The following is a 15,942-nucleotide window of genomic DNA, read 5'->3' as shown; positions in this document are numbered from 1 at the left end:
CCAACAGGCACCGATTTGGGAAGTTTTCTATATAGAGGGAGCAAGTAGCTACAAGTAGGACAGTGTGCCTTTAATTAGAATGAATGATAAAATACAGGTTATACCAAACTTTCAGATCCAATACACGTTAGCCATACGTATCATGGGTAAGAAACAGGTTTAAAGTCCTCAATTACAATGTGACAACCAAGCAAATTCGAAATATATTTCATATCATACTCTAGTTTCCGATTTACAATTGGAAGGCTACATACGGATGTGTCGGTTTTTATATCAATGCTGTCTCTTATTTATACGACGGCGGTGTTATTTCATGACAATTTTAGATCTTGAGTACGTCTAGAGATATAGTGTTATAATCCCCATTATCATCTCTAGGTCTGAACGATTTTCGTGATCGGTCCAGTTTATCGTAGCTTTCCTCAGTAGTGCCAAGACCATGTGATGAAGGACTGGAACTTGCACCATCTTGTACAAAGATGGCATCATATCCGCCCCTTTGTGTCATTCTCTCGTCGATCATGGGTGTGGATCTCTCTTGTATCAGGTCTTTCGAGGTCAATGGCCGGTTCGCGATGAGGTCAGGGACATTCCGATCTGGCATCATCGATCTCGGTTGGACCATGTCCGGGCTATCATCTAGCTTGAAGTAGTATGGATCCGCATCGGGTGCACGACGATCTGGGCTTCGGCCACCGGAGTGGGCGCAAGTCTGCTGTGGCTCATTTGGATGATTGATCCGTTGCATTCCTACAATACCTGAACTATGGTGTGGCATGTGGTACTCGTGATTCACGGCCTGTGTTATACCAGGCCGAGGGTGGTTGGGAGGGGTCGGGTGTATGGGATCGCCTTCTGGACGACTTTTAATCAAGCCCATGTATCCTCGGAGATTATCGACATTGTCAGCACCCTTGTCACCTCGGATTGCTAATGGATATGCCTCTGACTGTGCGTACGGAATGACGTGCGGCGTTCGGGTAACTGGAGTGGTGGGTTGTGTTGTGTTGTGTGAAGGACCTGCGTAGTGGTGTGTGTTGTCATGTGGATGTTGTCGTGATCCCTTAGCTCGCTGACAACATTGGTGACTGGTGTTTATGCATGTGCATACAGCGTCTGTAAAATCAAAATAGATAAAGACAAAGATTGGAAGGGAATTTAATCTCAGACCAATGTACACTGTTGGTCATAATGGTGGAATAATTTTTTTTACCCCAGTTTAGGGAAAGATTTAAAATTTTATTTATTTCTAATAGATCTAGATAATGGCATACATTCTCAGATTTTATTGAATATTAATTTGCGAGTGTTTGTTTTGCGTGACTGTTAAATCATATGTGTGCTACTATGCTAATCAGCTAGGGACCTACGTCCTTAAATCATAATTGACAGTAATGAGGATTAATGCTCACAAAAGGGCACTAATATAGCTGATCGACACGATTTTTATACTGGGGCCTCACAGTAACGAGGCCATTGCTTAGCCCCTGAATCATGACTGTACGCAGTGTTTGCTAGGGTACGCGGCCGCCCCACAAATCCTCCAAAACGAAGAAAATGCAATAAATTATGATTATGATCGGCTTTGGTTCCTAAAGTTCCTAAAGTTCCTAAAGTTCCTAAACAGGAAAAATTTCTCTGTGTGGCCATGCCTTGAACCATTATGCGTGGCCCTACAGAGGAATTTTTTATGTTGGGGGCCGGGGGAAAATGCAATGATTTTTTGACAATTTATTGCATTTTCATCGTTTTGGGGGATTTGTGGAAGGGGCCGCGTACCCTAGCAAACACTGCGTACAGTCATGATTCAGGGGCTAAGCAATGGCCTCGTTACTGTGAGGCCCCAGTATAAAAATCGTGTCGATCAGCTATATTAGTGCCCTTTTGTGAGGCATTAATCCTCATTACTGTCAATTATGATTTAAGGACGTAGGTTACCTAGCTGATTAGCATAGTAGCACACATATGATTTAGCAGTCACGCAAAACAAACACTCGCAAATTAATATTCAATAAAATCTGAGAATGTATGCCATTATCTAGATCTATTAGAAATAAATAATTTTTAAAAATCCTTCCGTAAACTGGGGTAAAAATAAATATTCCACCATTATGACCCACAGTGTAGTTGGACTAGAAGCCATTAATTAGTGTGGACCCACTTCCTGATGGGGAGGTCTGTACAGTATGTCATATTGAGCTAAAACAAGGTGATGGCAGAAAATATTGGTTGTATTATTAAATTTTAATTTTAATTCGAAGGACATATTGGTACGTTTCAATATATTAATTCATCAATAAATGTAATTACATTATCAGCGCCTTACGAGTAATTGTCTATCATTATTCTTAAGTTTTAATGATTATGATCGGCTTTGGTTCCTAAAGTTCCTAAAGTTCCTAAAGTTCCTAAAGTTCCTAAAGTTCCTAAAGTTCCTAAAGTTAAAAAGTATAAATCCGCAAGTTACCTTTAATCTGGACCATCCTAAAACTTTTTGTTTCATATTCGATGATTAGAAATATGCCACTACCGTTTATTGCTTTGGTATTAATTGATGTATATTTTTTTGCCATATACATGTACATCATCGAAAGTTTAAACCATTTTGACATGCAATAAATTCTACTAGAAAAGGAGGAGGTCGTCATAATATAAGCACAGTCCGTCATCATTATCGTTAAACTAATGTAATCAATTTTCTCAGCATATGGTTATCACTTTTCTTTGATTATATCTAAAATACAACTGCAATTACGACCATTAGGAGAAGAACATCTCCGTGCAAAAGAATTCCATGAAATAACCAATATAATAAATCATTTTCACTTTCTCTATTGTTTCATTCTCATGCAAGGTCTTAAATAAATAAAATATTTATTTTACACTAAATCCGTGCTTTTAATTCCAAAGACATGAGTTATTTAAGAAAGACAAAATCAGGAGGTATTGGAACACAATTGTGAATCGATGATTATTATGGAATGTAATGAAAACACAAATTGTAATTACAGCATTAATATATCATTATAGCCTCTTGAAAGCACAATAGGGAGGGGGAAAACACATCACTTTGACATTGTAATACATAATGAAGGGAGTGTTCGTTTCGCTAATGCATGTGACCGAGTCAGATTCCACTGATAATATCTCGTTTAATTATACCAAAACTACAACTCAGGAAACATTAATTAAGCATTAATGCAACCATCGTCCAAATACATGACACTTTAGCCCTAATTCTCGCCTCGAAATAGCTCTCTGGTTTCAGGAACCTTTCCATTAATTTATTTCCTGGCAAATGCTGGGGGTTAACTGTTGTAGTGTAAACATGCACAGTATGAAAAAGTAAAGACCCGTTCTGATCGAGGTTTGGGGCTATGCCATTCATTGTGTGAAGTAGATGTATCTATATTAGTGATGCAAACACGCACTTGTTAAATAAAGCTCGTTTTGAAAGGAAGTTATATAAATGGTGAAATAATAGGTGTGGACCTATCCAAGAAACACCAGTTTCATTAAGCACCCTATCAATTAAAAAAAAAAAATGCTAATTAAATTATACCACCCTAAAATTAACCAAATTAATTATTTCATACTATCGAATGACTTAAACATTTTGCGTACTATTGTGTCCTTTGCAGACCATCTTTTCCTCATCATGTCAAACTCATCATGTTCTTCATGTCATATATTCTGACTAAGACATCACGTGTTTTGAGCATACGTTTATTATAGCACGATTCTCCATTTGTGGATGATCATTGCAACATCGTCCTGACGTCATTCCTAAATAATCACAACGAACGTCAATGTATTCCGATTAGGATCTTTTCGGTAGAGGGTTTTCCTCTCTCCTCTCAGGCCACTAGAAATAGGTGATGATCTTACTTAATTACATTACATTATATTTCATCCCTAAGGGGAGGGGATCCTAGGGTCAAGTTCGTCATCTTATATATTAGGATCACTGAGAGGATACAACCAACTGAATGAAATGTTAAGGATAAAACTGTGTCATATACACTTAACAGCTTGGCGGGGTATTCACTTCTACTACAAATAATAAACAGGGATCAACTCTACACTTGAAGTAGATTTATTTATATATGATAATCGAGTTTGGGGGTAACTTCTTCCATGGTTTCGATTTACTCCAATCATTAATATTCATCAATAGTCATTGACTGTTGTTGTATAGCTTTCACAGTGTATCATTCACTTTTAAATATACGCGCTAAATCCTAGTTGCATACAATTCTAATCCTTGCTTCGTTCATTTTTAACGATTTTGTTTAGACTCTTGACAGGCTGTCAGGGGTGTCAGCACAAATCTTCGCCCGATTCTTCTGTATTTTCTCGTTGGTTGGTTTAAATGTTCGTGTTAAAATCCAGTCTTCTCTCTAAGTTTTTCATTTGTACAAACTCAAATTGAACACACAGCATAATGAGCGACATCCTGTAACAATGCCACTAAATGACATCGCGTGAATCACATTCTGTAGGAATTCTGATAGTTGCTTCCATGGTATAACTTGGTCATCTTTAATGGCAGGGATGGCTCGTCTTCAGGTAACATGAAAGGAATGTGGTAAGTTAACAAGATTATGGGGCGCATGCCCCGTAATTGAACGTACAAAAGAAAACAAAAAAGGAAAACAGAAAGAACACAAGTAAAAAAAGAGGATAATAAACCCCCTCTTCCGCCACCCCCCCCCCCCCCCAGGCCTTTTCATGTTACCTGAAGACGAGCCATCCCTGCCATTAAAGATGACCAAGTTATATCATGGAAGCAACTAGCGGAATTCCAACAGAATGTGATTCACGCGAAAAGACTTAACTCCGTTTCGTTGACGATCAGCCATGCATGAAGTCTTTCGTCTACGGCTGATTGTCAACGAAACGGAGTTAAGTCTTTTGTTAATTCCGTTTGTTGTTACGGAAGGCAGCCAGTGAAAACGAATTCGTTTAATAAAATTATGGAAATGCAAGCACTACTTTAAAAAAACATAACTTTGTTATTCCTAGCTCATTTTTCCTGATTGAGGTGTCATATGAAAGGGCATAAACTCAACTTTCTGGAAATGTGATATTCTCTTTGAAATTCAGATACCGTCCGCCAAAAGACTTTTTGGTAACCTCTCTTCAAATTCATTTTAATCATTCATACGTGAAATATGCATCGTAATGTTACATCAAATGAAAGAGGAGGATCTAAGCTTTACAAATATGTGTCATTTATCAATTATGATTATGATTCAGTTATGATAAAACATCGATAATTTTTGGTTTCGTTTTTTCTGGGACACACTGGGACGCAACACTATTCAAGTAGCTATCATTCATGTCAAACTTTCCAAAGTGGCTGGAAGGTGCGTGCGCGGATGTGTGTTGTGCGTCATTGATCTCTCCCTCCCTTTAGCACTTCTCCTCTTATCCTTCTCCCTATTATTTCGATATTTATGGATTTTCAAAGTAAAGGGGTCAATAATACACATACCGACTGTCTCTATCTATTTTTGACAAAATAGGTAAAAGCAACATATATCATATCATATGATATCATAGTTTATATTACCCCACAAACAGTGCTATACTTAATAAAGGTATCCTACTGAAATGACTGATTGTCTGAATCCATATTTGAGCTGATTTGACAAGGACCACGAACATGACTTGCTTTCACGCGGATGGGATTATTATCAAGATAGTTATGAGTTGAGAGGTGGATTGACGTAGGAGTGTTACCTCGGTTGATAAGTGACACACATGGTCTCTTGCCCTTAATTTGATTACTGATCATTGACTCACAGGGATACTGGGCATGTGTTGATTTGAACTTCATCCTCCATTCTAGGTTAGAGCACGCTAGCTAGTAATTTATCGTAATGATTATACCCCCCCCCCCCACAAAAAAAAAAAAATAATAATAATAATAATTAATACATTAAAAAAACTGTATAAACAGAGGATGATACTCCACGTTTATATGAACATTCTATAAAGCTGATTTAAAAAAAAATACAAATGGATCTTTTAATCTTTTAAAACATGTTGGAAATTAAAAATTGGTTGCGAACGACAAAGGAAAGTAAAACGTGATTTAGAGCAGATTAGATGGTCTATATGTAACACGATAGAAACTACTTTCGAAAATCAACCTATATGGCAATTTCAATAGTCCTGTTGAACTGCGTCACTTATGGGAAATGTGAGAACATGAACATGACGTGTTACGTAAATGTAATCTGAACATGATATCAACGTTTTTTAGAATAACGACAACTTCATTTATCAAAAGACTAAGCTTAAAGAACAATTGTTCGAAAATGAATGATTTTTTTTAAAAAGGGAGGAGCTCTAATAAAAGAGGGGCTTTTGGTTTTTGCATTTTAATTTGAACGATTTAAAGGTCTATATAACTATGATTATGTACTGTACTTTGTAGAATTAACTTGATAAGATATTACGAAGGCGGGGGAATGCCACTGTCATAATTTTATTTACATATATTATATTGGCAACTTTGGCAAAATTTTACCATTTAAATTAAACGCGAAATAAAACAAGATAGCTCATGCATGAATATACGTATCGTTAAGAAAAAAATAACTCGAAATAAAAATACAGTAAGCAAAAAAAAAAAAAAAAAAAAAAAAAAATACTATGAAAGAGTGAATATATGGGGAACATTTACCCAAAATATGAAATATATTCAGATACACACTACATGGTCATTATCTATTAAAGTGTTTTAGGTGTGGATGGAAAAGAGGGATGGTTAACCGCATGCGATGTTCAAAGGATAGGGAATGATTGGGGTTAAAGGTTTTAGAACAGATTAAAAAGTTTGGATTCTTACCCGACCCGCACCCTCTCATGGGGCACTTCTCACCAGGTGTGGCGTATCCGTGGCTTCCATTCGATATCTTTATACTGTCAGGGAGAACATTTTCAACCAACATTCAAGATGAATTAATGCTTTTATAACTTTACTTTAATGATTGTCTAGGTAAAATTCACCCGACAATACTTGTTTGGGAAGGGCGGGGGGGGGGGGGATAGGGTATAGCATAGAATGGAGTTTTTTTTTATTCAATTTGTAAGCAATTTATGATCTGTGTTTGATATTATTAGCTTGCAAATTATATCTACGCTAATAAAAATCAATGACATTGATACGAAGCAACGAAACATATAGGCTAATTGCTAACGAAATAAATCAGCTATCTACAATGATGCAAAAAGCTTTTAATATATGAAGAAGCATATGGAGTAATTCTTATCAGCAAAAATCTTCCCTCACTCATATATATTCAATGAAGCCTTCATGCACAGGAAATGTTCCAAGTTGTCCACATTTAAAATGTTGTGTATACGGATAATCAGCCCACTACTGCTGTGCTATATGGTATTGAAGAAAACAAAGTCAGTATAAAAAAACACCTACAAAATCTTTAAAATGACACCGTCTGTTGTAATTACACTATTACATTCAGTGATTTATATGAAACTCAACGATTTAACTTTAGAAAGGAATTTAATGTGAATTTGAATCTTCATTACAAATTCTTAAATACATACCCGTTAGTCATTTCAGTAGGACTTCTGTCTCGTCTTCGTTTCCACACACAGTATATGACAAGACTGAGAATGGTGACAAGGATTGCGATGAGGATAGCGACACCAATGAACGCTGCTGCCTTGTAAACTCCCATAACTCCATGGGATCCTGCAAGAAATAGGGTCAAAGAAATGTTACCATTCTGAGTGACAGTCTATGACATCATAGCAGCAACCTATGATTGTTACTTTGAATCTAGATATGTCAAAATTAGCGTGGTCTGCTTTGTTTTTCACATTTATGCATTTATATTTTTGCGAGACTAAACATTCTCAATTCCTCTTTTAATACCCATGTTTATTCCTGACGACTCGCGATATAAAGGGTATAATAAACGGATTGTGTATTATGTATCTACGAATGTATTACAATTATTTGTCAAAATCAACAGGTATTTAGCGTGTCTTTCCTATTTACATTTAAACCAACATTAATTCGGTCGTGGTTAATTATTGAACAACAATCTAACACAAACTTGTAATCAAAAGAAAACAGAGTATTCACTTGCAAATAATTATTCACTAGGGGACTTCACAGCTAATCTGAGAACTGTAAATGAGGAGAATCCGCTACGGACAAACCAAAACTTATAGTTTAACGGTCTCCATCAATTACAAAACAATAACAAAAAAAATCATTCTGTAAATCATTCTATAAATCATTCTTATAATATATTTACGAATTGGATTGAATAGTGTTTTTTTCTTCATAATTTCCCAATCCCTCTCTATAATATGTTTATACTGTGTCTTTTTATAGCTGTCGAATGGCGTTAGAAATGTCGTCATTTTTAATTTCCTGAAGTTAATACTATTATTATACATAATTTATATCCCCATCATCACCACCACAACCACCACCACCACCAACGTCGTGTTTTATCAACATCAACAACAACAACATCATCATCATCATCAGCAGCAGTATGTTCATTACCGCCATTTCCATCTCGATTGCAGTTCTTGTTCCCCGGTGGACAAGGCCTTGGAGTCCCCCATCCCAGTCCACGGTATTCGGGTTCCTCGATGTCCGGTTCTTCCGGCTCATAAAGCTCCGATTCAGGAAACTCCGGCCTTTCTCGTCTATCCGGTTTCTCGGGTGGTTCGGGTTTCTCCCGCTTTTCTTGCGGACCTAGGAGATGTACCCATACATCAATGGTTATGATATAGTTTTACCATGTAAGCTAGTTTTTATGTAAGAACAAAAGAGCCTGTTCAAATAGTGGCAATGATCATGGTGATGAAAGAGGGTAGCGAAAGAGAAAGAGAGCGAGGAAAGGAGAGAGGGAGAGAGAAAAAAATGTATTTCTTCTGAGCATAAGCCAATTGAAACATGCAGCTTGACATTTTAGGGGCTTGGAGAAAAAAAGATTCAGTAATACTTTGGAAATGTAGCAAGATAGCCATGACATGGAAACAGAGATCCAACTATTTACAGCATGTGCTCGAATTAAGACAGTTTTTAGTAATAAATTTCATAAATGCAATAAGATACAAATAGAAAAAAGTCAATTGCTCATTTATCACAACATTAACGCATGATATATTCCTCTGAGGCACATGTTCTACCAGCTTATGGATGTATACACAAATGTATGCACCATGAAATTGAGGTCTTGCACAAGAAAAGTTGAATGCATAACATTCGATGCAGGGGAAATTCCTTTATCAAGTCTATCATGCATAATAAACATATTGTATACGTAACACGATCGCAATCAAGTCAAGTGCAATTTGAATATCCTATTCTATGTCCCATTGAAACATTGAGTGATATAATTATCGTAATGTCAAACTTCAAAAATGTAACGTACAAGGCCATTACAATTGCCTTTAGGTTGACTTTTCCAAGCAATTTAAAGATGAAGTTGAGTTCTGGTCATGCGATTGCATTGTGAAAGAAACGGTGTGGAATCGACCAGAAAAGGTTGATCATCTAGCATATAAGAAAAATGTGTGTATTGCAAGGTTCTGGAATCATCAAAATGATAAGAAATTTGGCCAAGTCTTGGTGAAGTTACAAACACTGTACACAGAAAGATTTATATGGGACTACACGAACACGTGGCGTAACAATCCTACCCCTGAGTTTTACGATGTTACATGACATATTTAGAATATGAAGGCATTTGAAGAGCCATGCTTTTCAGGGAACATGTCTTATCTGATGTTCTTGCACACTTGCATAATAAGAATGATAACGGTCACAAATTATCTTTTACCTCTTCCCAGAACTCAACCTTCTCTTTAATGGATTGAAAAGTGGTTTTACTTTCCACTGTTTGTCTCAAATCTATAAACATATAAAAGTAAACTCACCTATTTGTAGACAGTCAAAAATTGGTCCTAAGCTCCCATCACGATTGCTGGCAGAAAACATAGTAGAAAGATTGTTTTAAAAATAAGTGAAAAATGCATACCACATTGAAAAATAATAGTAGTTGTTTTTTCATACATTATGTATTTACTTGATTATGCACTTACAATTAGCATTACTATAACAAGCAGTTGATTAGTCAATTTGATCATCCATGAAAGTATTCAATCCATTGGCTTACCAATACACTAGGAATATATTGATTACTACACTTACGGTCCTGCGCTAACTATCAACGATCGATTTTTTTAGTTTGATTAAGAGATCATTTTTTGTTGGATCAAAAATATAGCTGAGTATAATTATGACACACTGTTTCTGCTAGTTAACTTAGTTAGAACGGTTGTATGAAGAATCAATCAAAAATAAACCTTAGTGAATCGCCAGTCAGTAGTAGTTGTTGTTGTTATTGTTGTTGTTCCTGTTTGAATGCCCCTAAAATGCGAAGCCTATTCATTTTTGTTTGTATAATCAAATCATACTATAGATGATATGCAAAATAATATCTCAAAATACAAAGTATATAATCCTAAATCCCCAAGCTACATGAAATATCAAACCCGATTCGTGCATAAAATAAATTAATATGATATATTACGACATACATATTAATTTCACGCGTAACACTATACCTTACAAAATATGATGATTATCATGACATATCTATGACTCCAAACAGAATATAATGATACCGTGAAAGGAGTTCCTAAAAATAACCGTAAATGCAAACAATATATCCCTTGACCACAGTATCAGTACAACGGGCACGGAAATTAAATAGGGGCGCGGATAAGGGATTTAGGAAGTTAAATATTTGCCAAGAATGTGTAATTGTAAACTGGATAAAAAGAGAGCCAAATATTTCTGGTCCCCTTACCCCTCCTCCATGGATAGGAAAACAAATATATCTGACACAACCCTGTTTCCGGGACTCAATTAAGGTTTGATGATGACGATGGTCACGTGAAGAGGCGATGCGGGGTATGCAGCGAAATAACGAAACTTTCGATATTCTCAAAATAATAGTTAATGATAATAATTTATTTTTGTATTTTAATTTGTATAGACCCAATCAATTTTATACTGAAATATACATGTACATTCACATCACAATGTGCGAATTAAATAAAATCTATAATTGATTACATATGAGGATACGCTCGTGGAACAACCCTTAAAGTATTTTCTCTTTTTAATTTACAAGAAACAAATTATTAACAGACGAACTATTAACCCACATGACATGACAATGATGACAATGATTCCTTAGACAAATCAAATAGGATAACTGTCACGTCTTCATAAAGGCCTAACATGTCTAAATCCAAAGTCAAACTCTTGAAACATATCAGCCTTTCGAGGACTTTCGAACGATGAATTTGATCATTAAAATAGACGCTTTCCGAATTGTAATTTAAATTATCCCAGTCATTTAGAAATTAAAAAAAAAAAAATTCTCTCTCTTAGATAACTACGATGAAACGTGTGGGTTAAACGAGAATTTTGGAATTACCAAAAATATCCGAAAATGTATACAAGATCTACCCTGACTCTATAACAGAGCAATGGACATGGACATATTCGGTTACACATGACCGATTATCTACTGATCTCTTAAAGAAAAAGATACATTTTATTGAAAATAGAATCCCTGTCTTGCTGGTATTTAGAAATTCTGAAGTGGAAATGTCTACTAAAATAAATTATTTAAAAAATGATATTTCAATTAACAACATTGAGAACGAGATGCCCAGACTCCCCCCCCCCCATAAAAAGAGGGGGGGGGGCAATGAATTTGAAACCTTGATGTCATTAATGTTCATAGACCAATTGAAAATAGAAATGATTCATTTCATTCGGTAAATATCAGAGCGATTTGAGATCTTTGTCAATCTTTCACTCACTGAATACACATTGCCCTGTTAGATTTTCTTCTTTACAGATTTCAATTTTTTAATTCTAAAATGTAACAGTAGTTTTATAATGTGGTACTTGTTCTTGCATATTTTATATTTTAAACATGATACAGAAAAAATATAGTGTCCATTCGTTCATACACATATTTAATAGGTGACTCAAGAAATTAACATACATTTTTTTTTATTACTTATTCATTTGATTATAGTAGACAAATTTATACTTACACACAATTGACAGGATTGCTTGCTACATCTCGCACAATTAATCCAGCTAGAAAACACACGAGTAAAATTATCCGCGTCATGGTAGCAAATGAACTTTCAATGCCGCAAGAAACAAACCAAACGAACTTAATCTAAACTTTCAAAGAAGACACAATTGAAATATTCGCATATTTACAAGTCCGTTCGATTTCCTTTTCTCGGTTGGTATAGGTTGATAGTAATTAGAGTCAAGCTTATTTTTTACAAAATCTCAGAAATAAGGAGAGCCTGGTTTTCTATAGACGAGACGGGGGCGTCGTGTCGTTATTTGAAGCCAACAGAGATAGGTCCATGTAATAGGAAACGATGTGAGAGAACCAGTCTATGATCTAGAATGCGTTGAACTAGACGAGAGTCAGCAGTAGCAGAACGTAACGAAATAGCGGAAGCACGTAAAACGTTAATCTTCCTGCCCCCGTCTCACGCAACCCCCACTGTACTGTGTTCGTACGCTCTAATGTGACCCCTGCATTTACCCCTCCTCCTGCCCCCTCCTCAAAGCATGGATGTATTGGTCTCGTTCCAGACCCCGTTTCATCCGAACAGAAATCAAACCATGAAACACTCTCTGTTTTACAAACATATTCTCCTTTCTTTACTTAACTCATCGCTTATAGCATTTTAGTTTCCGTTTTCATTAATTATCCTCTCTCCAATGCAGTTCCCGTTCTGGAGAAGGGGGGGGGGGCACATGAAGAAAATGGGTGGAAGAACTCCTAACCCCTACACCCTCCCAACCCCCCCCCCCCTCCCCATTATTCTTCTAGAACCGCTAGTGCTTCAGTGGCGTATAAAGACCTAAGTTTAGGGGAGGAAAGGGGTGGGGAGCAACTGAGTTGATGACGATTCTTCAGCAAGAAAACCGCAGTTTGGGTCCTGGTTCTTCAGGGGTGGTAGAACTATTATTTTCTCGAACAGGTGAGGAATCATATCGTATAAGAAGAACGAAGAGGTCTAATTACACAGGAAAAGTTGAATGTATAAAATTCGCTACATGGGGAATTTCGTTTTTAAGTCTCTTTATCATTAATACTTCTATGGTGTCTTATGAATATTTTCCCTAATCAATCCTGTAGGTTAATGCATTCTGGAATGCAATCTGCGAGTGAGCGAGCGAGCGAGACGAGCTGGCAATTCTTATTCTACTTCTTCAACTGTCGTATGCTGAAACAATATGAAATCATTTTGTAAGGTACTTTTGAATCGTGTGTTTACGAATATTTCTATATTGTTTAAAATGTTGATTAACATAATAAGATCTTCATTCGTATAGGTAAAATGGGAATGGGCATTTAAACCCCTCTTATTTGTACCCCTCGATAATATGCCAATGTATTTCTCGTTTCTTTCCCGCTCCCTCACTGCAACATAAAATGTTAAAAAAACTGAATACGTCCTATTGATCCTGTTGATCCTGAAATCCCCCTCACCACTAACACCACCCCTCTCTCTCCACTCTCCCCCCTCTCTCTCTCTCTCTCTCCCTCTCCCTCTCCCTCTCTCCGTCAAAGTTGTTTGATAATATCGAGTACCCATTGTTAAGATCTCTCTTAACCCATGAAAACAATGTCTGAAAATTTGGAGAAGCCTAGCAATTGGGTTTCCTGTACCTCATAAAGACATAGTGATTAAGGGAAGTACAAATTACACAAAGAAATCAAAGATGCACCATTGCCAAAAAGAAATAATTTGAATAGCACAGAAAGAATTTGTCATCATTAATCGCTACTATCATTTTCTGATTGCTCTAGAAAAGTACGACCTCAAAATCCCATTTTCTCTATTTGATAAGTGATTGCCATACGTTTACTACGTTTACTTCAATGCGTCAATTCCTTTAAACAACACTCCATTTTTAATACGCCTTGTTTTAATATTCTTTGCGTATTGTTGAGGCTGTTGCTTTCTTTGTTTGTCTTTCTTTTCCATTACTTCTAAATTCTACTTATCTGGCTGGGTCTCTGATGTTTTATTTCTCTCATTCTTTAATTGTATCAGCTTTACCAAAAAAAAAAAAAAATCAAGGAAAACATTAATACAATGGAAAATAGTCAACTTGATTACTACACTATATATAAAATCGTCGAAATCTAACTTAATCTTAACGAATGACACTTGTATCAATCACTTCAGGATTGCATTCACACTAAACAATCCTTTAGAAAGGCAAAGTAAACTAAACTTGTGTTTATACGAATAGATAAATTACATTCATAGAACTACTCTTTTACAAAGAGCATATTTCAGTCCCGTTTCTTTACACTAATAATTATATTTTATCGACAATAATTCAAATAATGATAATGAAAATAATAATACTTATACTGATAATCATAATCATAACAATTACAACTATCATAATGATATTAATAATAATAATAATAATCAATCAACTCGAAAGAGAATTCATGTACCCGACACGTATCTTTTATCATTTTTCGAGGAGATCGAGGGCCGGGGGGGGGGGGGAGGAGGGGTTCGGCGCTTGATACACTTTTAACTTTTCGCATGACGAAAAACAGTATCATCAACGCAATGAGGAAATGGGGAGAACGGTCAGGTGATAGCCGGCTCAGATGAGGCTCGCTGCTATTACGTCATCAACTCGGCCTATTTATACGTCAATGACGTCAAACTGCTAATTAATTTTCAAAAGCACTGTGTGATGATAGCTGATACAGCCATTTCCATATGAACCAGTTCGCTACAAAAATAAACATGAATATAAATAAATGTCGTATCATTATGGTTTATTGCTGAGTTAATCCAACATGGACTCGACATGCTTCATTCGGCGAATCGGCTCAACTGAACACGGTCCCAAAGACTTTCCAAAATTCAACCTAAAGCACTTTCAATACCCTAGTCTATCACTTATCGTTCGTTTTCTGAATTGGCTCGATTGAACGTGGTAGCAAAGACTTTCGAAAATTCAACCTATAACAATTGCAGTAGCCTTGTTCATCGCCTATTGTGCAAACATTAACATGGCGTATTACGTAATACGAACATAATTTAATTTTGATATATACAATACGTTAGGTTGAGTTTTCGAAAGTTTTCGAAAGACTTTTCGATTATGAAATTGGGTCTGTATGCAGCAGACTTGTTGCATGCCAATAGTTTATAGAGCACCACGATTATGAATCTAATTGTCTGAAATCTAATTTAATTCATAGATGATTGATTGAATGATACATAATATCGAAACACCAGTAACGCGAGGATTATAACATATTGTATCATTTTGGTGGCAAGTTGTGAACTTTATGAACTTTCAAGAGAGGCGCTCAGTACTCTAAGGCTGTGAGGGTTTAAGGGTTTTTTTAAAAACCACTTTTCGGTTCATTTTATTCCGGTATACATAAAATGTAGAATCCTATATGAAAGCGCCATGCTTAGTTTGGACAATTAAGAGATATTTTAAATCACAATATTGAATAGGAAAGCAATCACCTTTATTAAGTCCATCCTCATGAGATTGCGTCTCAATTTTTTTTAGACTAAAACAATTAGGGTACAGCTAACCAACTATTATTTCCTTATAATAATGCAGCAATACGATTTTTGTATGGGGAAGTGAAGTGATTTGGAGAAAACCAAATGTGTATTTGATTTTTAAACCAATCAAGGATAATGCAAATTGTAAAACGCGTTTACTATTTTAGACATGTCAACTTTGTCATGTTCCCATCCAGGCCCCTTTTCACTGTTTTCCTTATCTGTTTCTCTATCTGCTACCTTTCAATCTCTCCCTCTTCT

The 15,942-nt window shown here is 36.0% G+C and overlaps 1 protein-coding gene across 1 annotated transcript; it reads right to left on the bottom strand.

The window, feature by feature from the left end:
* LOC762981 lies at positions 1 to 12,369 on the bottom strand. The gene is made up of 6 exons (XM_001198812.4): positions 12,142 to 12,369; positions 9,940 to 9,986; positions 8,558 to 8,752; positions 7,582 to 7,729; positions 6,860 to 6,933; positions 1 to 1,116 (listed from the first exon to the last, which is right to left on the bottom strand). The coding sequence occupies exons 1-6, from the start codon at positions 12,219 to 12,221 to the stop codon at positions 323 to 325; spliced, it is 1,338 nt and encodes a 445-aa protein (XP_001198812.1). The 5' UTR covers positions 12,222 to 12,369; the 3' UTR covers positions 1 to 322.
* Positions 12,370 to 15,942: the final 3,573 nt, after the last annotated feature.

Source organism: Strongylocentrotus purpuratus, unplaced genomic scaffold (genome assembly GCF_000002235.5).
Source record: "Strongylocentrotus purpuratus isolate Spur 01 unplaced genomic scaffold, Spur_5.0 spur5_scaffold_6, whole genome shotgun sequence".
In the NCBI taxonomy this organism is placed as follows: Eukaryota; Metazoa; Echinodermata; class Echinoidea; order Camarodonta; family Strongylocentrotidae; genus Strongylocentrotus; species Strongylocentrotus purpuratus.
Note: the sequence above shows the minus strand (reverse complement) of the source record. Positions and strands in the feature narration are given on the sequence as shown.